The sequence below is a fragment of the Bos taurus genome, chromosome 4, assembly GCF_002263795.3.
Source record: "Bos taurus isolate L1 Dominette 01449 registration number 42190680 breed Hereford chromosome 4, ARS-UCD2.0, whole genome shotgun sequence".
In the NCBI taxonomy this organism is placed as follows: domain Eukaryota; kingdom Metazoa; phylum Chordata; class Mammalia; order Artiodactyla; family Bovidae; genus Bos; species Bos taurus.
In genome coordinates this window covers 68,917,916-68,941,777 of record NC_037331.1, presented here as the reverse complement: position 1 = coordinate 68,941,777, position 23,862 = coordinate 68,917,916, and the positions used below count along the sequence as shown (strand labels likewise).

Genomic DNA, 23,862 nt, shown 5'->3' with positions numbered 1-23,862 from the left:
AATATGCCCATTCAATAAATATATTAAAATTGGAAAAGAAAGTGGATTGTGACCAGAATTTTATTTACCAAGTTAGACTAAAAGAGGAAAAAGAAACTGTTATGAGCCTTGAGAAAGAGGGGGAGGAAAAAAATAAGAAAGCTACTTATAGCAAAGGAGAATTTATTCTACCAAAAATACGCATGACAATGCACCCTAACGTAATACAAAAATAAAAAGAAAGTGAAGATACAATTATATGATCACTTTCTTGCAGGCCTCATATATTGCTTTCAGGAAATCACATAGAGGGTTGTTGGATTAGATTTAAAACAACTAAAACTCCAAAATAGTCTGGAGAAAAGATGACTCTGAAACTGGGTCAAGGGAATCACTAAACAGAAAAATCTTCCAACATTTAAAAGAGGGAGAGGGTAAGTCAAGAAGAAAATAAAATAAAAATTAGAATAAAGGAAGGCAAAACCACCTGGTCAAAGGGGTCTTTTTTTTTTTTTTTGTGATGCTTTGTTTTGCTTTAATGTTTTTAGTAATTCAGATGCTGCAAGTCAATTGTGGTGAGTGTGTCTGTAAAAAAGTCAAAGCTGTCAGCTGAAATATCTACTGGACTGTCGAGGGAACCCGGCAAACTGGGCGAGACTGCATCTGAAAGCTGCAGGCAGGAATCTGTGGAAAAAACATTAAAGTCCTGCAAAGAGGGGACCTCGAGGGCCTCGGGACTGTCATTGTTTAGGCCAGAGCCACAGTTCTGGCCCATTGTTGACAAGCAGTTAGGAACAGTGGGTGACTGGTGCTGAAAATGTTTCAGATTTTTCTCATTGCTGGTTAAAGGCGAAACTGGGAAACTTTGGGAGTCGCCATTGTGTCCATTGGAAGCCTGCTGCTGAGAGAGGGCATTTTGCTGAAAAGTGTAACCTTCCCTCTCCAGAAGGGCCCCGGAGACGCTGAGGGCTTGCTCAAAGAGCGACTTCTCTTCCTCGTCCTCGTCCACTTTCTCAGAGTCTTCGAGGCTTTTAAATTTTCCTTCGCTGTTTTGGTTCTCCTTGCACTGGGTCTGCCTCTTGTGCTTCATCCTCCGGTTCTGAAACCACACTTTCACTTGTCTCTCAGTCAAGTCCAGCAGCGCTGCAATTTCCACCCTTCGGGGTCTGCAAAGGTACTTGTTGAAATGAAATTCTTTTTCCAGCTCTAAAAGCTGCGTGTTGGTGTAAGCAGTTCTCAGGCGCCGAGAGCCCCCGCCGCTGCCATCGGCGATTTCCAGGGATTCTGAGGAAAGGGAAACCAACAAGAGACACACGCACAGTTGGAGGTGGAGGGGTCCGAGCGGGGTTATTCCACTGGAGAATAAATATAGCAGAAAAGATCAACTGCAACAAAATGGCCGCCCCTGGATGCAGTAAAGCTATTGTGCTGCCCTTCCTGGGAGCCTAGCCTGGGGAGACCCCATCTCTTCCACCTCCATCAGATTCCTGCCTGTAGCTCCCCCCAACCTCTCCATCCGGGAGCAAACTTTATATTAGCCACACCACAATTTATAATTAATGCATCAGCTGCTTAGCTGAGCAAGAGCGATCTATCACTCTTCATTACTGTCAAAAAGCCAAACTCTAGGACAACTAGACAAGAGGAGGTCAGTTCCAACTCAAATAAATCATCCCACATTACACAAGTTAGGGAAAGTTCCCCCACCCCCTTCTTAAAAATATATATATGTCTCATTGTGGATCCCTTGTCTCCACATCAAACCCACTCCTGAGCCCACAGGGGAAGGGAAAGCAGCCAAGCATCTCTCCCTCTCCCCCTTCTCTCCCAGCCCACGCTCCCCTCCCCCATAACCGCTCTCAGGGCAACCCAGAAGGGGAAGAGGGTCCCAGGACCTGGGGCCAAGTCTTTGGACTGACCTTTGTGGCTGAGGCAGGCAGGGCCGGTGGCGGAGGCGGCCGAGGCGGGCGGCAGCACGGTTTTCTTGGCCGCCTTCTTCTCCTTCATCCAGGGGTACTCGGGCGGCTGCAGGGCGCCGGCGGGCACTGGGCTGCCGCGGCTGCCCGCGGGGCTCGGCTTGGGGCGGCCGCCAGCGCCGTGGCGAGGGTGACTGCCCGGGTTCAGGCTGGGAATGGTCTGCTCAAAAGGAGGAGGAATCAGTGTCGAGTGTGAAAGCGTCGAGGTCTTGATTGATGAACTTTGAAATGTATCAGCGACAGGGGGAAAAGATGTCAGGCACTCAGCGAGCGACGGCTGGCTATTGATAAAACCAATCTCTCGCTCAAATTCGTAATTCATGGCCTTCTCCTTGGAGCCCCCTCGGAGAAAAAGTTCCCTCTTCTGGAGGGGTTTGGGGGGGCAAGGCCCAGGAAAAAGGCGAGCGCAGAGGGGGAAAAAAATCTATCATAGAAGATCGCTGCTGGGGTGTTTTTTTTCTAATTCACTGATTACAGCCGTATGGGGACCGCGCTACTATTAAACTATTGAATTCATGGAGACAAGGTTGAAATTGGACCGAATTGGCTGTCACATGATTGCTTCTGCCCAATGACAATTTGGGCTTTAATCAAAAGAAGCCACTGTCTGTTTGATTGATCCAAAAAAGTCGGGAAGGAACGCCTCATTGGGGGCCAGCGAGGCTTTATTTACACTTTTTTCAGGGCAAAAATACATATATGTGGGTGTGGGTTGGGGATGCGTGGCAGTGCGTGAGGGCGAAGGTGCCTGCTTGCCTCCTGATCCACACGGAGGTGGTGTGTGCGCCTGGGAGTGTGTGTGAGTGTGCGAGTGCTGAGCCCCGCTGCCGGTCCCGCCGGCGGCCGCCCTCTGCCTCCCCCGCACACTCCGCGCATTGTTTGGGACTGTCGGGAAGACGCCTCGCACCTCACAAATCATTTAAGCACCTCAGTCTGACGCCTGCAGTCATTAACAAAGTAATCCATTAATCTTCAAAGTTTTGACACCCGAGGGCCACGCATCCCAGCCACACAAGTTCTGCTAAGGCAAGAGGAAGAAGCAAAGGGAGAGGGGAGATGAGACGGAGTAAGGGGCGTCGGGGACAGAAAAAGAGAAGGATTATTTAGGGGGCTCCCCCCTTTTATTTCTCTTTCCCTCCTCCGCTTTTTCTAAAACCAGTTCCTGGATCTCAGAACTGATCTGCCTCTGTTTTCCTTCCCGTCTTTCCCTCTTTTCCTCTTTTTTCCCTCTTCCGTCTTCCTCCTCCCTTTCCCCTCTGTACACCTCTCCTCCCCCCACTTCCCTCAGGCTCTCAACCCCCCCTCCCAAAGCCCAGCTCGTAGTCCGCGCCCCCCGGACCCCGGACCCCGGCCCATTGTTAGCCGGCTTTTCCACGACAGCTTCGCATCTGGCTCCAGCGGGAAGCGGAAAACGGGAGGCGGCTCTCCTGGCTTCCCGACCCTCCTGCGCCATCAACTTTTCAGGAGTGGCTCGAGAAAGATAGAAGCATGTGCCAAGCGAGACAACAACCCCAGATCCATGTGCCCAAATCCCTGTAGCCAGGGCGGCGGCCAGCCAAAGAAATGCCGCCCCGAGCAGGCGCGTGCGGCTCCTGGCATTCTGGGTTTCATACCCGTAGGGCTCGGGTGCGGTAAGTATTTCTGATTTCGAGGAAGTCTGTTGGAAGTTAGCAGCACGGAGGGAGAAAGAGCTTGCTTGTTCTTTTTTTCTTTTTCTTCTCCTTCCCTTCTTCTCATCCTTGTCGCTCTGATGGGGCTTGTTGATTCAGATGCAGTGAGTGCTCCTTGGCAGCCAGAATTGTCTCCTGAACTGTCCTGCTTCTTGGCCACCAGGAATGTTTGCACTCAGGGTCTGTTGGAAACAGCACCGCGGGTGAGAGAGGGCGACCCAAGGAGGAATTATAAAGGTTCTGTTTCTCTGTTCACTGTCTTTTTTTCCAACTCGGAGACTTGAGACCGAGCGCATCTTGGACTGTGCTGGAGGGTTCAAAAGATAACACCTTTAGATACCAAACAATAACTGCAAAAATCCACCAAGGCAGCAAAAGGGAAGGAGGCTGAGAGAGCAATCTGAAGGTATCTCTTTTCCCCCACACCGAGGATGATGATTCGCTTTTGCTTCTTTGAAATGGACCAAGTGATCAGACTCCCCCTGGCCGGCAGGCATCAGTGGCAGGAAAATAAATCATTCTGATGGCCAGGGAGAGAGAGATTGTTGGGGGAGAAAAATCTACGTAGAAAACAAGAAAGGCTGACCAAGCCACAAGGACAGGACTCCATCTCTGAGGCTGGCATCAAAGAGGGCTTGGGTTGGAAATTAGATAGAAAGTGGCCTCCGTCATTGACTAGCCCAGAGCAATGCCTTACAGATAGAGAAGCTATTTTGGAAAATGTGAGGTTTTTTCAGTTTTCTTGCTTTTATTCCAAACAAAGCTCTGAAGGAAGTCTGGGTGCGATCAATCTTGCTCACCAAAAGCCTTGACAGCTTCTGGCCCTTAAGAACACATTTCAGCTTCGAGCTCTTTCCAAGATCAAATGTGGCCGAGCAAAGAGGAGAGCAGGAAACGCAAGTAAACAAGGAAAACTAGTCTTTTTAAAGATATTTTTGGCAGCAGATTTAGAGGGCTGCTTTTAGGAAAGGTGCTTTGCGGACTTTGGGATGGTGACTTTTGGCATTTGCTTTTACCAGAAAATATTGAGGAGTTTAAGGGGAGGGGGAGTGTGGAGAGGAAGCAACGCTGCCCCCATATCGCTGAGGCTTTGTCAGGGGCTGCGTGGGTGAGAGCTTTCTGCTCGCCTCAGCGGCCTTAATTCAAATACCATCTGGAAGAACCACCCCCCCCCCAGTTTTTTTTAACCACTCAACATTGAAATCTTCCCCAAATCTATTACTTTAACTCAGGAGATATTTTAATACATATTTCTTTTTAATATCTAGAAAACGGGGGTTGAGATTGATATTTTTTCTCTGAAAGTCAAAATGAATGTCTTGACTGGCAAGATATGGGAAATCATATTGGAATCTCACTTTAAAAATCTGCCCTGAAGGAAGGTGGACACCTCCAAACCAGTTCTTCCTCAGCTAAAGGGTAGATTTTAGAAACTATAAATAGTGGTATCCCTGAAAGATTTTTTTCTTTCTGGATGGGTAGCTTTCTCTCTCTCTCTGCCTTCTCTTTCTCCCCTCCCCCCACTGTCCTGTATTCTCCCAGGTAATTTTACACACTTCTCTAAAATTATTACTTAACAGAAGACTCCCTTGTCTGCTCAGCCTACTGTATTCATATATGAACAAGCAAAAGGGTGGAAGCTACAGTCCTAACTGGAGAAAAGGCTGGTTTTCCAACTTTGCATTTCTGAGTTGCGCCATATTTCAGCAGGGATGTTGGAGTTGGGTAGAGAGCAAAATCTACTTTTTCCACATCCTAAACTCTTTTGAAAAGAAAAAAATAAAATAAATATAGCAGGAGCTCCAGGACAGATTTGGGGGAAGCACTTCTAGCAGTGAAACATCCAGCGCTTTACAGCTGCCTGGCTTTGCATCTTCCCAGTCTTTTTCTTTTCTTTTTTTAGACTTCAGGAGGTTCCCTAAAAGCAGCTCCTCCAGGCCCAGTAGGTACCCCTAAAATGGCTCCATTGCCTGTTTTGAAAGCTCATCTTCAGGAGTTTCTTAGGGGAAAGATAGAGGCCATGATGATGTATATTTTGGATTGCAAACAAAATGGCGACATTTCCCATCTCTGCCTCTGAAAGATACAATCCAGGGAGATGGGGGTTATATTTCTCACATCAGATGCTCCTGATACCCAGACACAGGTGGTTCCTCACTTTCTGCTTTGGAGGGGGCAGTTGCTGATGGGGATGCAGTTCTGAGGTTTGCGTTTTCTGATTTTGGTTTCTTCTCTGAGCAATTCTTTAATCTGAAGATGAAAGTATTTCCCTTTCCTGTGCCTGCCTTTGCCTCTGCCAGCCAGTCAGTAGGCAGCCCTCCTTAAATCCAGCAATAGAAATATAATGTTTAGCTCCTGTAGCATCAAATAAAATAAGTACTTGTAAAACTGCATTTTTATTAGAAAGATACCAATCTCCTCTCTCTCTCCCCCTCCCCCTGGGCCATAAAAGGAAAACAGGGAGGGAAGAAGGAGAGGAAATAAATCCAGAGAATGCCAAATCCTATATTCCGGGAAGAAGCCAATGCTAGGACTCAAACAGTCTATGGAAGGACTTGAGGAGGCTCCTCGGAGTTCAGCCGTTCTTTTGCTGGAGTCGTGGGTGAACCATAGTCTCTTTCGAACCGCCCCACTCCCAGGGGCGATTTTAGCTGTGATTCTTTCCTCTTGGAGCGGTAGGGAACAGCGAAGCATCCGCGGACGTTGGGTTGCTCCTAGAAAATGCATCCTCAGCGCAGCCGGTGATTCCCCGAGTTAAGGCATTGGCTGGTCCGCTTTGATCCGAGAAAGATCGTGGAGAAGACAGCCCTACCTTACTCCCTGGCGGGGCTGCCGGGTCACCTGTGCGCCCCCCTCCGCGTCTCAGCGGGGTCGCCTTTGTTCCTTCCGCACTCAGCACTCCGCCGCCTCTGCGCCCGCGGCTGGCCACGGTGGCAGCTGGGAAACGGGCAGCCCAGCGGGCTGGCAGCTCGGCGTTTCCAGAGCGGCCGCCGCCAGAAGCTCCGGCTGCCTTCCCCGAGAATTCGCCGCGCTCCCGGGCGAGCCGCTTGGCCAGGCCTCACGCCGGAGCTGGAGGGCTGCCGCGGCCTGCTCCTCCAATTCGCCTCCGCCTGGACTCCATGCAGACCCTTCTCTTTGGCCAAAGAATCTCTTCTGAACACGGATATTATTCAGAATAAACTTTATTTTTTTTGTTTTGTTTCTCAGAATGTGAGCAGCAAGGAATGTAGAACTTTCAAAACAAATCTAGCATTTTTCGCGTTTACAGATTTTTTTTTTTTCAGTTTCGCCGGATGTTACAAACCTAAATCACTGTTTTCAAAAGCTGGATCCTCTCTGGTATTATTGCATCATTACCATCTTTATAAAGGAATTATATTTCCCTTTCGAATAAAATTTTTTTCTATGTATGCCAATACACCATTGAACAAAAGGCCCAAGAAACCTTCTGAACAATCAGGGTACAGAATTTCTTTAATATAAATACAGACGGATGGGGATAAATAATATTTAAAACTTATTCAATGCTTGCAAAAAAAATATAAATAAATCTGACTTCACCAGCATACACACACGGAAAGACGTACACTTAGTCATCCTTGTACAGGGAGCCCCTGTCTCAAAGCGCCTTTGATTTTTTCTCGCTCTTTACAAGAAGTGCAATAAAAAAAAAAAAAACTAAAAATTAATTGCTTCCCCTCGGGAGCCATAATGTACGAACAAATTCACATTGAACAACTCGGCTAGAAAATTTGTTCATATACCCTGTTTCTGATCAAAGAGTAGAGAAGGTAAAGGGTGCGAGGCCAACGGCCCAGCGAGGGGCGGGAGCAGATACATATCGCTACTGATACCAACAGCCATTCCAGCAACCAAGATTGCTACGTCACATAAACCATAAAAACGTGTTACCAAAGAAAACAAAACGGGTCGGGGGAGAGCAGGGCGGGTGGAGAAGAGAGGAAAGGGAGGTGCAGAAAGAACCTTAAAACAAAAAAAGCAAATGAAGAAAGATGGGCGGGGGGGGGGGGGGCGGGGGGACGGGACTCTCCTGGCGCGCAGCCCCAAGCCCACCATCACAGATGGGTGAGCTTGGGGGCTTCCTGAATTCTTCCCTGAGAAGGATGGTGGGCGGTAAGGTCCGTGTAGGTTGGATGCGGTTCCCCTGGCCCGGGCCCATGATGGTGACCGCTACCCAGTGGCCCAGCACCCCCGTAGTCCATGGCAGCCGAGGCTGTGTGGGGCAGGTGAGTTAGGCCAAAGAGGGGCGGGCCAGAGTTGCTCATGGGCTCCACGTAGCTGCCCCCTACAAAGACGGGGCTTCCCTGTAAGTGTGGAGTCCCATAGCTGCCGTTGCCCTGCAGGCCATGCGCGTGTGGATCATAGTCAGGTGTGCCCCCCGCGCCCGCGCCTGCCGCCGTGTAGCGTTTCTGTGGAGGCGGCGGTGCGCAGCTGGGCAGGGGCGCAGGGTAGGAGGCGGGGGGTAACCCATAGGCGCCCTGAGGGGGCTTGGAGAAAGGCGGGGGCGACTGGGGCTCGTATGGGACGCTGTTAACCAGCGAATGCATAGAGTTCAGATAACTGCCAGGGCCGGGGGGCACGGGACTGCGACTTGGGGACTGACCCCCTGATGACGTCAGCATGCCCTTGCCCTTCTGATCCTTCTTGTATTTCATGCGTCGATTCTGGAACCAGATCTTGATCTGGCGTTCAGTGAGGTTCAGCAGGTTGGCCATCTCCACCCTGCGCGGCCGGCACAGGTAGCGGTTGAAGTGAAATTCCTTCTCTAGTTCCACCAGCTGCGCGCTTGTGTAGGCCGTGCGCGCCCTCTTGGATGATGCCTGCCCAGGTGGGCTCTTGTCACCTGCGCAGCTCTCCCCTGCGAGATCAGAGAAGAGAGGAAGAGTGGCATCAGGGGCTGCCCCGCCCAGCCCCTGACCTAGCCAGGCCCCTCCTTCCTCCAGGCCCCAAAGATCCCTCCATCTATCAGGGCCCAGAAAGAGGAAGAAGGACGTAGGTACTATTTTCTGTCCTGGTAGGGAAACAGTGTCAGCAGTTTCTCACTGACTAAAGCTGCAAGTCATAAGCCTCTCCAAGGGGGCAAGGAACAGAAAAGCAGAACGCCCTGTTTGCATTCCTACACTGTGTTTCCCTTCTGGAGCTATTCAGTTTCTGGTTCATCTCCTGATCCTTTGCCCTATCAGACTACAAGCTCTGCGTGGGCAGGTCTCATTCTGTTTATTCCCTTTACAGTAACTGGAATGTGGGGCACCTAATATACACTCAATAAACCTTCCCTCCATCACTATCTCACTGAAGGATTGGACAGTTGCCTCCACTGGCCTCTTATTTACTCTGTCCAGTAAAGAGGACTGGAGTGGAAGCTCCAATCTGGAAGGCTTTCTCTGGCCAAAGAAGGAGATCCCATTGAAAAGAAATCCCGTTTCTGGTGGGGAGGCCCAGGCATCTGGTGCTGGATGCCATTAATTAGGGTTCTTCATGTCACCAAGCAGCATGCCCCAGCTATGCCCACTAATCCTGACCCTCCTTTTCTCCCTGCTCCCCACCCACCCCCCCTCCCCCTGCCCTGCCCCATTCCTGGCTCCGGATGGCTCCAGATGCTCAGGTTCAGAACAGAGCTCTAGCAACTGGAGAAGGCAGTGGCATAGGAAACCAAGATGCTGGGAAGCACAAGACCCAGAGCCTGTCCTGGAATCTGGTTCCAGGAGGACCATGTGGTTCCCATTAAGATGACAAGGCTGAATCCCCTCCCCCAGGAAATCCCTGGCGACCTTCATTGTACTAAGTCTGAGCAGGGCCTTCCCAGAGGTAAGGCAGCCACTCCATCTGCTGGAGCAAAAATTAAAAATAGGTTCTGATTATAGGCAGACCATTGATTCTGACTTGGAGGCCTGCTTTTATTCTGCCACATTTCCTTGTGGGGTAGGTACCACCGTTTCATTAGAAATAAGGAGCTGTGCTAAAAAGAGAAACAGTGGTGCCCATGTCTGTTCTGCCCAAAGGTCCTAACTCTACAAGCAGGTATTCCAAAGTCACTAGGGCCCACTTGTTCTTAGATCCAGAAAGACTCATCAAGTCTCCCTCTAGGGTTTCCCAGGCACACAGAGTCCAATCATTTCCCTAGTTGCAAAGACTCTGGAAACCTTTGAGGGTTGGGGGAAGGAGGAGCAGTGAATTCTGGAAATATTCCAGTGCTCCCAGACCCTGCTGGCTGTGGCTGGAGGTGGTTTGGGGGGCTGGAAGCCAGGATGGAGGGCCCTCTTGCGCAAGGCACCTCTTTACCTGAGCTGGAGCCGCTGGTTTTCTGCTTTGTGTTTTGCCGAGACTCTTTCATCCAGGGGAAGATTTGTTTGGCCACGGTGGGCGAGTTGAGGAGGGGGCTCTTGGCTGCACTGGCGGGGGTGGGGTTGCTGCTGCCATTCTGAGGTGGGGAGACTGAAGAGGGGGGCGGGGGCGCGGCGGGGGTGGGTGCAGGGGGCTGCGGCGGGGCTGGAGGCTGCGGTGGGGCAGGGGGCGCAGCCTGAGGTGGCGGTGGGGCCAGGGGCGGCTCGCCAAGAACCGGAGGCTGGCTGGGCGGACCGCTCAGGGTGCGCAGACAGGCCTCGCTCAGCTCGTGCGCCTTGGGGTGGCTCCCGGCATTTGCAGGCGACTGGAGTGAACAGGCGGGTCGGTGGTACTCGCCATCGGCGCCCAACGCTGTGGATGCCGGGTACGGCTGCTGATTGGCATTATAACCGAACCCGTTGGCTGCCTGGTAAGGGTAGCCACCGTAGATCGCCGAACTGTCGTAGTAGGTCGCTTTTTGCATCGCGTTGTTTCACGATCTTGATCGCACGCTCTGACAGAGGCTTGACACCCGTGAGGGCGCACATTGGCACGCCCCCGCGGTCACGTGACGCTCCGCAGCCAATGGCCGCCCCGCGCAGACCTGGGGGGCGAGAATCGCAGCGCCGTGAGGGCTCCGCGCAAATCCATCTTACTCTCAATAGCTAAGTGACATGAAAGCCATAAAAGAAAAAGTGGTCAGCAATATTTAGCAGCACGACTTGGCCCCGGGCGCAGAGAGCCGCGCTATAAAAAGCCGCTGGAATTTACTGGCAGCTACAAATATTTGCTTAACTTGCGTCTGGAGTTGGGGGGTTTTCCAGGGAGAGAGGAGGAGAGAAAGAGGTCGGGAAGCCGGGGCTGGAGTTCAAAAGGAGAAAGGCCTGATGGGCTAGAAAAGAACAGGATTCGAATCCCTTATTTTCCAGGGAAGAAGAAACTTGGGGTCTCCCCTCCTTGCATTCCTCCCTTCTGGAGATCATGGGGAGGGGCAAAGGAGAGTTTGGGTCACCAACGTTTCCTCCAGTATTTTCTTTAAGATTAATATATGCCAAAAGAACCCATGACGCGGGGTGACTTCCCATCCAGGCCCTTCTTGGACCTTTCAGCACCCAAGAGAGGTACGCACAATATCTTTTCAGGCAATAGCCCGACTGGACCCTTGTTGATTTCAGAAGCTGAGCTTGTTAGACAGTTAATCTACCCTTGTGTAAGGATATGACCCACCTCCTCCTAATGAGACCTCTGTGGTCAAGAAGGGGAGAGAAAACGGTGGCTGGAACATTCCGGGTGGGAAAAGACAGACAACAAGACCCTCTCCAAAAAGTAAAACTCAAATCTTGAACAGTTCTTTACTCCTCCCTCTCCCTATTTCTCAGGCAGGTCCCAGCAAGCCACTCCCACCTCTTTCCCCCTGTTACAGAAGTCCCCAGACCCTCCTGCCTTGGACTTTCTGAGGTCCTGTTATTCAGGACAACTATCAAATTCTACCTGTTAAAACATGATGGATTAGAGAAAAAAAAAAAAACATCAGGAACCTGAAAAACCAGTGTCATCTCCATGACCACCGCTTGAACTCTCCTTCCAACTTAACGATAATAGGTTCTGTCTTAGAAACTGCTATGTAATTTGATGTATGGGGGTCATTTGGCTCCGGACGAGGGATGGAAGCACAAGCCATAAAATCCTGCCAGAGTTCTCTGATCTTTGTGTGCTGTTATTGTTGTTATGTGCTACTTGGCCTATTTACCTGCTTCAGAAATACAAAGTAAAGGACAAACCTGGAAAGCTAAAAAGCAACTGAAAGCCTTCTTAATCCCTTTTCATTTAGAAAGCATGTTGTAAAAGTGAAATCTGTTTTATGTTTTCACCTTTGCATGGTCAACCTCTAGCTCTCAGCTCAGAAAACTTTCATGTGAGTTCATATAGTCACCCCCACCACCACCACTCAATCAGAATGTTAGTCTCTGACCATTTAAGAAAATTACAATAACAAATTCATGAAGAAAAGGGTTTACACTTCATACCTCAACTATGTGTATTTGTGCCCTGGAGTTATTAAAGATTTCCAGAAATAGCAGACCCTTTGTTAACTAGAAAAAAATTAGTGTAATAAGCATCTACCAGTGAATGATTATAATTTTGGTTTTAATAATAGACTCTTTTGGATTTCATTATTAAACCAACAATCTGACCACCATCTGGAAAACAGGCACAATTAATTTTCCAGAACCAAAATTAAAAATTACAGCATCCCTTATCCGGAGTTATTGTATGTGATCTTGAGCCTGTACGGTTTCTCTTTTGGAAATAGATAGGAAGCTACAGATCCCATGATCAAAAGTAAATAAAGGATAAAATAAAATTTAAAACAGAATAGCAATTTAATGTCTCTGTTTCCTGTTCTTTCACTGAAAATAGTTCCAATTACATTTGGCAGTGTTAATGTCTGCCATTATAAATTTTTAAGATACTGGGCTTGTATCTTTGTAAAATAAAACGTCAGGTTAAGAAAATTACTCCAGACACTTGAACAGAAAGATATTAGATAAAACAAAATTAAGCTGATCTTGAACATGCAATATTTCAAGTGACTTGCTAATCCATTATCAGAGGCTACACCCGCCTGCGGCTTACTTAAGTCTTTTCATCAAGTTATGCATTGCCTTGTAAAATAATTTAAAATACCTTTAAACCTCTAAGAGCAAACAACAAACTCCATAATCTCAAAATGTGAACTCACCCACCAAAGCCCTTCCTATTGTTTGAGGCCCACCTTGGGGCCCACACAATCCACAAACCTCCTCTCTACCCCAACCCAGCCCCCAAAGTTTGCAACCTGGTAAAGAAATTGGAGATTTGCCAGCCAGGAAACTTTGCTTGGCACCCCCAAGCAAAGGTTGGGGATGGGAGGAGATTCCTCTGAAAAGCTCCGTTTCTGGAGAATAACCCCCAGGTGCAAGAACTGAAACAGAGTTGAGGCTAAACTGACTGCAGGAAGCAAGCCCTATTGTCTCTCTGGAAGATCTGCCCAAATTCAACCTCCTTCCTTCAGACACCGCTCTCTTTTTCCACTCCCGCCCCTTCCTCGGCCTGCCCTCACCCCGAGTTCAAACGGGAACGGCGGGTAAGAGACCCCGCGTCCCCTCGCCCACCCCTTCCTCTCCTTCCTAACCCCGAAAAGTTCAGGCTGGGCTTGGGAGAGGGAAGAGGTGGGGGCGGGGATGGGAAAGCGGCCTGAACTCGAAGTGTAAGGGTATCAGTCACTGCCGGGAAGGAAGCTCCGGCTTGTGAACTCTTCTTGAACCGAGATTTAAGTCTGCAGCCATAAATCACCGAGACGTAAACTCCACCATTCAGCGCTGAGAGCGGCCGGTTGGAGCCCTGCTTACCTTAACTTCTGACGAGCTCGGGCTCGGGCGCAGGCTCGGGCTCCGGCCCCCGGCCCGGCTCGGCGGCCCGGCCGGGTCCCCTCGGCGCGGGATGGGCACCGACCCTCAGCATCGGCCGAGACGGCGGGCGGGAGGGAGACCCTGAGGCCCGGACGTCGCGGTGCAGAGCTTGGCCGCCTCGCTGCTCCGGCACGGCTAGCCCAGGGCGGACTGGGGCGGCTCGGACCCCCCCTCCCACCCACCCCACCCACCCTCCCCTCCCCCACACCCCCGCCCCCTGCCCTTCCCGAGGGCAGCAGCCGCGGCCCGGAGATAAGCGCTAGCGCGGCGCGGGGCTCTGCCTGGGCTAGTGGCACCGACTTGGGTATGTTTCTTATGAATATTACACGCGGAGCAGCGTCTGGTCGGGGGGTGCGGTGGGGGTGCTGGGGGCGGGCGGGAAGGGAGGCCGAGGCGGCCGGGTTGGGGGGGAGGACGCCGCCGGCGTGGGGGATGGGGCGGAGGCGAGCGAGAGGGGGAGCTCGGCGGCAGCGGGGGGGGGAGGGCAGTCTCCCCCCAACCCCCAACGCCCTCCCTCTCCCCGCTCCTAAGCGTCACTAAAGTCCAGGAAAATTATGCTAATGAGGACAAACGGCTCTCACAAAGGGGCTCTCTTCCTGGACTCTATTTCTTTGGAATCCGTTTGAGAAACTACCTTACCCCATGCTCTGAACATTTCCAGTTGCGGGGCAGAGAACCAGGAGAAGAGAGTTCCCCAGACTTTGGGCAGTTTACCTCACCTGCCACCCCCAAGCTGAGAACCTCAAAGCCAGTCTCTAGGGGCTGGGACAGGGCCTCCTTTCTTGGGAGTCCTCCCCCAGAGCCAACTGGGCTTTCTGGTTATATTTTTTCAGGTGGAAATCCTTGAAATCCTGGCGGCCGGGAGGGAGGTAGCCTGGGGGAGATACGGTTTGTCCAGGCAGTAAAACGGGCCGCTCTGGGCTCAGGTACACACAAAGGTGTTAGAATTCTAGGTGTCCAACCCTTCTGTACCCATTTCACAGTACAAACACGCGGCTCACTCTCGGGCTAAGACACCTCTGACCCCAATAGGAAACCGCGTCTATATTTTCTGCCCTAATTAGTGGCAGATAGGGACGCTGAGCAGAGGAAAGGCCCAATATGCCCAGCGATTTTGCCAAAACTTTAAGGAGGATAGTCTTTCTCCCTCCTAATGCCTCCCTCAACTTTCCAGATTCGGAAGTGAACTCTGTCAGGATATGTGTGTGGCAAAAGAGAAATGGAGCATTCGTGCAATTCCAAGGTGTCAACGGCCGGTCCTTCTCAAAGGAAGGTGTTAAAAATATAAGTAGTATGTTTAAACTGTCAGGGAGCCAAAGTGTCACCTTAGAGCAAAAACAAAGCCAAGGGAAAAGGGAGAAATCAAAAAGCACTCCGGGCCAGGGTGGCCTCATGCATACCAATGGTTTTTGTCATTTATGGCTGGGCAAGATTTATGACTCGGCGCCCCAAAGCTGTAAACAGAGCACAAAACAGCAAACACTTGCTCCTTATGGCATACTGCTGCAGCGCGACTTGAAAGGGGGAGCGAGGCAGCGTAGGAGGCAAGAGCCGGCCGCAAAAATCCGCTCGGCGGCATTTTCTCTTCAAACCGGCTGGGTCGGATGTAGCATTTGAAGAAAGAAGGCGTGGGTCAATAATCAACCCGCACTTTCTCCTCCAAACTGCTGACGCGACTCGCCGCCTTCTCAGCTAAGCCAGCTGCCGGGAAGGCCCGCTCTCCGTGAGAACCTGCCAGGGGAGGGGACGGCCCGGGGCGCCGAGGTGAGGGCTGGGGGACCCGGGACGCATACCTTTCCGCCGGCGCCCAGAGAGGCCGGGAGCCGCCGAGCAGGGAGCCCAGGGAAAGATAGGGCGGGAGCTTGGGCCAGGACCTCCTCTGGGCAGCGGGCAGAAGTGGGGCTCGGACCTCAAGACTAGGGTCTGGCGACCTGGCACGCAGATTGCTGGGGCCCAGGCCTCTCTGCTAAAATCCAAAGGACTAATCTTTGGAGCCAGATGGGTGAATTGATTAAAAATAATAATGTATAATAGCTGAAGGATTTTTGTTTGTTACTGCTTTTTTAAAAGGAAAATATCGCCTGTCGATTTCAGCCCCTACCCAAGCGCCCTAAGTAAATCCCGCAGCCATTCACCCGGCTCCACCAAAACCACTGAGGTTCTCTCTGGGGAGAGGACCCCTTGGCTCCCCCAGTACTCTTAAGCCCTGTTCCCTGCCCCCATCTCTCACCCATGAAGACTAGAAGAAAACATATTTTCAGCACTAGAAGAGTGTCTGGAACATCAGAAGTGCCCTGGTGCCTTTCTATCCTTTACAGAAGTATCTTTATGAACTTATCTGTGAGAGCCTGTGGGTGGCTGTGCAGCCAGGGAGGAAGGTGGGGAATAACTGTTGGCTACAAAAGGCACAGAAATCCCAGGTTGGGGAAGAAAATCAATGAGGAAATAAGCTTGCTTCTGAGGGTGAGGTTGGCATTTTGAGGGTAAAGGGGGAGACTAGCCTTTATTTTTTTAATGGCTATAGTTCAGCTATGATGGAGTGGCTTTGGCTCTTTCCATGTGGGAAAAACCAACCAGTTCTCTATAAATACCTCTACTGGCTTCTGTCTGTGTACACTTTTATACAGAACCAGCTCGGTAGTCCATCCTTAGATATTTATTCCACTTGCTGGCACTGAAGCGACAATAAAAAGATGCATTTAACAAACCTCTATTCCTTCTCTCATTCTTTCTAGTGAAACTATATTATTTATGAGTCTTTAACTGGGTCAAAAATGCGCCAGAACTGGGTCATAAATCATATGAAATGCTGACAAGTAATTGAACAGCAATTAAAGCTTACATTTTATTTCCAAGGGGTGTTTTAGAGCACTTGAAACGGCCTCAGTTAAACATGGTTAGTGCCTGGGCCAGTAGCGGGGAGGGCTGAAGCAGCCCTTCTGTCTGGGGAAGTAAATCTCACTCAAGTAGGGGAAATCTGATTTGATTTCTTTTTTTTTTTTCCCCCAGTGCGGAAAGTTTTGGGGTTTTTTTGTTTGTTTGTTTGTTTTTAAGTCAGGACACAGATCCGATTCCCAGCTCCTTTGTAGGCATCCCTTTTCTCTGCTCCAAGAACTTCAGCAGAGGAAAGTGAAATTTCCCTCACCTTTTTAGGGAGTTTCCATCCTTCCTATGGGGTCCCTAAAGCCCAATTAGCTCGGGCTTTCCCAGTAATTTGGAAGCTATTTAACTCTCATCTGCCCCCATTCTGACTACAGCACCGCTCCTGGGACTCTGAAGATGTCTGCCTCTGCTTTCTGCAGACTTTGCTTTCAGACTTCCCTCCAGCCCAGGGCACACCGGCCAGTTCTCCAACTCTCCTAGCCGGCTGGGGGTGAAACAGGGGGCGCCCCAGCCTTGTGTCTTACGAAGCTCAGCTAGCTCCAGCTCCCTCCTTTCTCTGTCTCCTGAATGTTAGAACAACAGAGCTTCTGGGCATTCAGCATGCTTGCCCCCAGCCCAAGCCTCTCCTAGATTTGAGCTGTCCTTCTCCACCCCTGTTCAGGCAAAGGGTACTCGGGCAAACAATGGCTAGTCCTCAGGGTCTGGCTCCTTCAGTCTGGCAAGTGGGAAAGCGTGTGCAACCACCTAACACTGAACAAAGTGGCCCGAAGCATCATCAATAAAATGGCAGCGCATCTGGACACTCATTGATTTCTCTCCCCCAGCTGCTCTGGCTATCCAGGTCAGCCTTCACCCTCCATCCTAGCCAGCAAACACGGCTAAACGGAGCAATTCCCCTTCTCCTTCACTCAGCCCCCACCCTCTCCAGGCAGTTCCATCCAGCAAGCTGTGAGCTGCGCTCGGGCCACCTTGGCTGGAGCCGGCAGTGCTCCAACACTCGCATCCGCCAGGGGCTCAGCTTCTGGGACTCAATTCCCGCTGCAGTGGACAAAGCCACTCGAGTGTTGGAGGCCACCAGGCCCACCTAGTAGCCCCCAAATGCTCTTTCCTTTACACCCCCCAACACTTGCCAGGGAATTAAATGCAGTCTGAGGCGCCACTGGGGATCTTTCAAATGCTTTCGATTCTAAGGAAGAAACAAAGGAAGAGAGGCGCTGAGGGTCCTGTCCATGAACCAGGGTCTCCTCGCCTGACCTTTGTCTCTCTCACAGCCATAACTCACTCCAGATATGAACAATCAACAGAAATACCTTAAAATAAATTCCATTCTCCCGGTGTGGCCTGGAGTCCCATCGGCTAGCTCGCCCAGAACCGCTCCATAAGCGCTGAAAACTGCAACCCGCTAGGAGAGCACTCTCCGGAGAAGGGGAAGAAGGAGGAGGTGGGTGCGTGGGGGTGGGGGAAAGCTCTCGCTCTGTAGAGAATCTAGAAAACGTAATCACAGGCAAAGCCCGTCTGGGTCTCCGCTCCAAATGCCACAATAATGCGCTGTATTATGTGCTCACGTGGTCATACGTCAACTTAAATCCTTTTATTTGAAATAGGGAATCACTGAAGGAACTACGTTTCCAATCAGAACATTTAGCTTTCAGGGAGGTGAACTGGGGGACCTTGACCAGCAATGGGGAAGTTTTATCCAGGACAGTAGGACACTGGGGCATCTCCCCCCATCCCAACACTCATCACACAAGGCCACTTAGCTCCACTTACATTTCTGTACACATGAGTCAGCACAAGGGAAGAGCAATTCTGTCCCCATTCTCACAGTCTGAAGAACTTTCCTTATAGTCTCCCACTTACACACAAGCTGAACCCAAAACACCCAAGCACTCCAGTCTCCCCTGGCCAACTGGCCAGTATATCAAAAGGCAAAAGGTGCTGGCCCTGTTTCCAGAAGAAAACCCAGTACTAACTGGCCTCTTCAGTGGACTCCCTAATGGCCTGCCATTGTATGGAGTTTGCTCACACCCACACCATACACCACAGTCACTGGAGAAACCCAAAAGGCCCATAATTACCTGACAAAAGGCCGAAGCACCTCCTCCAAGTCCAGCTGGTTTTGATAGGAGCCCCCTACAAGAGAGATGCTTGGCTCTAGAGTGGTGGGTCAGGGTTGCAAAATCTGGAGGGACCAAGTGTCCAGGCCAAATCTGCACTTACACATTTCCTTAGTGCATAGCTGAGTGATACATGAAATTACAGGCTTCTAATGATGAAAAATGTAAGGGGAAATGATCTAATTGTCGCTGCAAGAGAGGGGAAAAAAAAAAAGAACCAATGTTTGCTGGCATCCCTTGAAATAACCTACAAGACAACCTAAGACCCTTTCTGCAGACAAGTGTGTCCACTCTCCTCAAAGACAACTCTGTGTCCACCATCAGAAACTGAACGGGACCAACTCTGCTCATGAGGAACCTGGCATTCCCCCTCCTCATCCCACTCCAACTCCTGCCTTCTGCTTGGGGGCTCTGTCCACTGACTTCAACAGTTCACGTTTTCAGAAGCCATCTAAAAACTCCCTCTTTTCAGGTCTTTGTTTCTAACTTGGGGAATGCTCTGAGGTGGTAAGATCCTCATGCCATATTCTTTTGTTCCTTGAGAGTGGGTCTTCAGCTGGCTATGACTCTCTAAGCATGAGGGCTCACTTGTAGCAGCTGCAGAAAGCTGTGCATGGTTCTTTCCCTCCCCTTCTCCCCTGCAGAGGGACAGAAGGCGCCTGGTGAGAAAATAAGGCCCTCAGCAGAGGCCTGGTCATGGGGGTGTCCAAATGAGAAGGGCAATAAAAAAGGAGGAGGCCTAATTCCTTGGAAGTAAGTCCCGGCCTAAGCTGGATAAAGTTCTGTCTATGGGATAGCTAGGAGAGAACCCCTATGTGAACCTTCCCAGCTCTGACCTAAGTCACAGGCTACAAAGTGAGAACCCAAATCGAAAACCAGCTTCTCTCAGGTTTGGGGGGTAGGGGTCAGGCCCAAAGGCTCTTTTCAAAAGCACTCTCTGGTTTCCCAAGGACTCAGACAACTAATACACTGGCCTCTGCTCCCCTTACCCCATCCATCCATATAATTTCACCCTGAGCTCTCCAGATAGCCTGGCAAACTCCCTTCCTTGCCAACTAAAGTTTCTGCATAGGCTTCAACTCAAAAATGAGAAGAGGCCCCCTTTAGAACTCTCAGAGCAGTCTGGAGCAAACCGAAATTCCGAGGCGATAAATCAATGAGAGAAGTCTTTGGTCCTGCTTCAGAGAAATGCCTTAACGCCAGAAAGGCCCAGCAGCATCTCAGCTTCAGCTAGGAGCCTCTATACCTCTATTAACAGCCCAGTTAATGCTTCAACTGCTGTTTAACAATTAACATTAACGACTTGGAGTGGGATGGGGTGATTGGGTGGGATGTGAAGGGAAAAATCTGAACAAGTCAAAGGAAGTTTCACTTTTGAAGTGAAAATGGCTTCCCTAAGAGAGATCTTGGTCTGGCCAAGCCCCCAGGGAACCAGCAGCTGAGAGTCCTCCTTCACCACTCTGAAACCCACTTTCCTGAAGCAAGGCTATGGGCCTTTTATGGTTCCGTTTTGTTCCAGAGAACAAGAATAGAGATGCTCAAGTATCTAGGCGCAGGTTGGGAAACCCAGCTGCCAGTTCCCCCTTTACTGACTCCTCCACTCAACCTGGCCAGGGCTCGGACACAAGCCCTAGATCCATGCAATGGAGCCAAAATAGCACAAAGTTGTCTTAGAAGGAGCAAGTGACCAAGGATACAGAGCTTTAGTCAATATTTGCAAGGCTGTTGGCAGATTAGCTATATCTGTATTCAAACACTGTAATCTGATTTCTCCGTCAAAAATACACTTAACATTTTTCTCCCTTTACTTAACTGTAGTGGTTTTTTCTATTCAGTGTCAGGTAAGGCCCTTAGCCCACTGTGTGTGTGTGGGGGGGGGAGGTTGGGGGGGCAGGTTATAGATCATTATTTAACATGAGATATTTCCTGTGGGTGCAACTACAGTACAAATGGGCTCCAAGTTCTCTTGGATGTGTATTATCATTTTATACCCCTGGCCACAGACCTCTGCAACTGTTTACACATGCGGTGGTTCTGTTATGTTCTGAAATGCAAATCCTAAGTACATCTGAGTTACAAATTCCTGAAATGCTCTATCTATACTTGGGATAAATAAACATACAGTAGCTGAGAAAGTACCAGCTTTACTATTACTCTGTTTACTTCCTATCTGATAAAGTAATAATTGTATCCAGAACACCTTATCAGCCCTAGAGCATCAGTGAATAGTGTTTCAATTAATTAACAACCTGATATCTATTGTAGGAGCAGATTTTAGGGAAGACTGAGGCCTAGGGAATAGAAGATTTTAAAAAAACTCAGCAAACTTTTAAAAATAAATAATTCCTAAAAGAACAAAGCAAATCCATTCCTTCATCCCACGCTTTTGAAAGCTATTCCAGCGGCCCCTCCCCCAAATAGGCACGAAATTTATGGATCTTTTACAAGGTAATAAACCACAGTAACTACCTCCCTGCATCCCAAACTAAGAGAACAAATTAAGCCAGAACTTGGAAAGAATTTTAAAGAGTTTTCTCTTGTTCTAAATAGGAAAAGAAAACGACGAGACACAGAAAACCCGTGCTTTTCCCACAGGAAGATCAGTGGATCAGTCCGGCTAAAGAAACCGAGAAGCCCAGCTGCCAACGATGGTCTACACATTTGAAATACAGCAACTTCCCTCTTGCCAAGGAAAGGCAAGACGATAGGAGAAACTACAAGGCGTCGAGGCACGTTTTCTGCGCGCAGACCTGAGGCTGACCACAACGGCTGAACTCCCAGGCTCCGCAGGCGCCGTGAACAGTCCACAAGGAGAGCGGCCCACGCGGCTACCGCCGCGCCCGTGGCCTCTACTAGTAGGCTTTGGCCCTGCTGTTCCGTGGAGCGGTTCGGTTCGTCTGAGGCATGCCCGAAGAAACACACACGCCCTTCTGAGCCCCCCACTCGCCCCCGCCCCCGACGAACACACATCTTTGGTTTCTGCAACCGCCCCTCCTGCACGAAGCCGGTCTGGGGTAGAGCTTTGTCGCCGAAGCCCTCGCTGGCAGGGCGCGCAGCTGAGGGGAACTCCTCAGAAGTTATATATTGACCAGCACCTCTTTCAATACTGACCAGCTAGCTGCAAGGGGTGGCAGCTGCCAGGGAAAGTAAACTTCTTCACCGGTGCGAGGGCCGGCGCGGTGAAGAGTTGGGACGCAGCGCTTACCTCGAAAGATGTCCAAGGCTGAAGCCGAGAGTGTCTCTAGCTCCGGGCGCTCAGGGACTCCCCGTTTCCGGCATCCGGCGGCTCTGCGGACAAACAAACAGCAGAGGGTGAAGGGCGGCCGCGGAAGAAAGGACTTGGAGGAGCAGAGTTGGAGGCGCCGGCGATGCGGGTGCCCGGGTAGCCCCCGGGGTGACGCGGACTCGGAAGAGTCGCCAGGACACTCGCCCATGTGGCGCACTCATTGCTCGAAAGGTTCCGGTCTACAAATGGCCTGAAGGTGGTGATTTATTTTTGTAAAATAAATACATACTCCATCTCCGCACCCACACTTTTTTTTTTTCTTTCTTTCTTTTTATGGCGGGGGTGGGGGGTGGGGGGCGGGGGTGCAGGCGGAGGAAGACGGGAAGGTGGAAGAGGCTTTCTGTTGGTGCCCTCCCTCTGCTGCAAGAGCTGCTCTCGCACCTCAACTTGGGAGTGTGAATGCACGCTTTATTTTCTTCTGCTAACAAAGGGAAGCCTTGCCTGGGAGCATTCAATCACCGGCTCTCCTGAAACCTCACTAATAGTGTTCATTTTTGTTTGGCGCGAAATCAGACTCCGGCTCAGTCCATGGGCCAGGGGCAGTTTTGGAAGGTTTTGTCTTCTGGTTCATTCAAGCCCTGGGGCGTCCTCTCTCTCGGCCCCAGTGGGCTGGCGGGATCACCACAGCACCCAGTCCCTCTGAGTAGGCTAGCTATGGTTGCTGGAAGTGGGGGAAGTTGGGGAGGATGCAGGTATTAGACAATACCCCATCTGGGGACCCTATCCAGCCTCCCTTTACACAGCAGCGGCCAGTCCCTCCAGGCCCTAATTCTGTTGCTGCCGCCTCCCTCCAGATATTTGCAGCCCTCTCTTGCTCTCTAACTGGCAAATGGTCAGCCAGCTTTTGGGGGATAGGGTGAAGACACTGAGGAGGGGCAAAGAATCCTCCTGGGTGCTGGGTCCCTGGCTTAGAGAAGTTCTCTGCTGGGCTGGGACTCTGAGGTCCAGTTGCTTCCACAGCCCTGTTCCTGTTAGCCTGCCCAAATCAGCCCCAGTGGCTGTCCTGCATCCATGCAATCCTGCTAAGAGTGCCAAAAGGGGCTACCAAATAGCCCACAAGTCCCCTGACCCTCAGGCTTCATGGACCCCTAACACACTGAACAAGTGGATGCACACCAGCCCTTAACTGCTCTCTGCCACCACCTCGACCTGCAGCCCCCAGTGTCCATCAAGCACTTGGAACTCCGAATCCATGCTGGGCCCCTTTCCTCTATTCAAACTTGTCCTCTGTGTCCCCAAAGGGAGTGCCCCCTGGCCTTGCGGACAGTGGCCTGACCCTAAGCAAGGTGGGGCTTAGCTACCCTGCAGTTGCCACTCAACATAGTCCCAGAAAGATCCACTATGCCACCATCCACCGCCACCCACCCACCCACCCACCCCCTGACTCTTAGGAGCATTGTAATTGTTATGGTTATTATTATTGTTGCTGTTTCCTTATCCCCAAGTCAAATATTCATGGTTGCAGTTCCACCATAAATCGTTCAGACTAATGAGTCACAAAGAGACGCTGCCCAGGTCTCTCCCCTGCAATGGCTGCCGCTGCCGCTGCCGCTGCGGCCTCTCTCTCCGGCGTTTTTGGCGCTCGCTTGCTCCCTCGCTCGCCGGGCGCGGGTGATTTATGAACACCGGGAAAATTGAACAAAGCCGCGCGCCCGTCCTGTGGTATCTCTGCAGCCTTCCCCAGTGTGAATCAGAACATTACCAACTGTCTGAGCATCAGTCCCACTTCATCACGAAAGCCAAGATGTGACCGCAGAAATCCCGAACCCGAACTCACGTTTCCCCGGTCGCGCCGCGCTCCCCAAACTCGCAGAAACCCTACGGAAAAAGCCCACGACCCAGCGTGGGTCGGCCAGCTCCGGGTCCTGCCCGCTGACGGCCTCTCTCCACCCCTCCTGAAGCAGTTAAAAAGCTTTTGGATATAAATCTGAGGGTGTGTGTTTTTAAAAATCAAATAGGAAGTTGGGGGACTCACTTCTGAGATTCATTCCTAGTGAGGCCCTGACGACTCCGATCCATTCCTGACGATCCACATTAATTATTTAATGAGTCACGTGACCACAAAGATTACAATTTCAATATCTCCCTGGAACAGGCACTACACCTTTATCTGCTGCAACCAGGGTCCTTGTTTGGCTTTTTTAGTTCCCAGGC

At 50.8% G+C, this 23,862-nt stretch overlaps 2 protein-coding genes and 1 long non-coding RNA gene across 6 annotated transcripts in view; 1 reads left to right on the top strand and 2 right to left on the bottom strand.

Moving 5' to 3' along the window:
• Window positions 1-481: 481 nt before the first annotated feature.
• Window positions 482-2,461, bottom strand: HOXA2 (homeobox A2). The gene is given in 2 exon segments (NM_001075854.1): window positions 482-1,263; window positions 1,899-2,461. Coding segments are annotated over 2 exon segments (1,119 nt in total). The 5' UTR covers window positions 2,278-2,461; the 3' UTR covers window positions 482-523.
• Window positions 2,462-6,789: 4,328 nt separating this feature from the next.
• Window positions 6,790-23,862, bottom strand: part of HOXA3 (homeobox A3) — a 32,433-nt gene continuing 15,360 nt past the window's right edge. The window contains exons 1-4 of one of the 4 annotated variants that reach the window (XM_024990594.1): window positions 21,628-21,710; window positions 18,384-18,611; window positions 9,929-10,574; window positions 6,790-8,504 (exon numbers count right to left, since the gene is read on the bottom strand). In XM_024990594.1, the coding sequence (XP_024846362.1) occupies window positions 7,702-8,504; window positions 9,929-10,454 (1,329 nt within the window). In that variant the 5' untranslated portion in view covers window positions 10,455-10,574; window positions 18,384-18,611; window positions 21,628-21,710 and the 3' untranslated portion in view covers window positions 6,790-7,701. 4 annotated transcript variants of the gene reach the window in all.
• LOC132345113 (uncharacterized) lies at window positions 13,313-21,949 on the top strand. The gene is made up of 2 exons (XR_009494241.1): window positions 13,313-13,726; window positions 20,973-21,949. It is a non-coding gene; the product is annotated as an uncharacterized lncRNA (long non-coding RNA).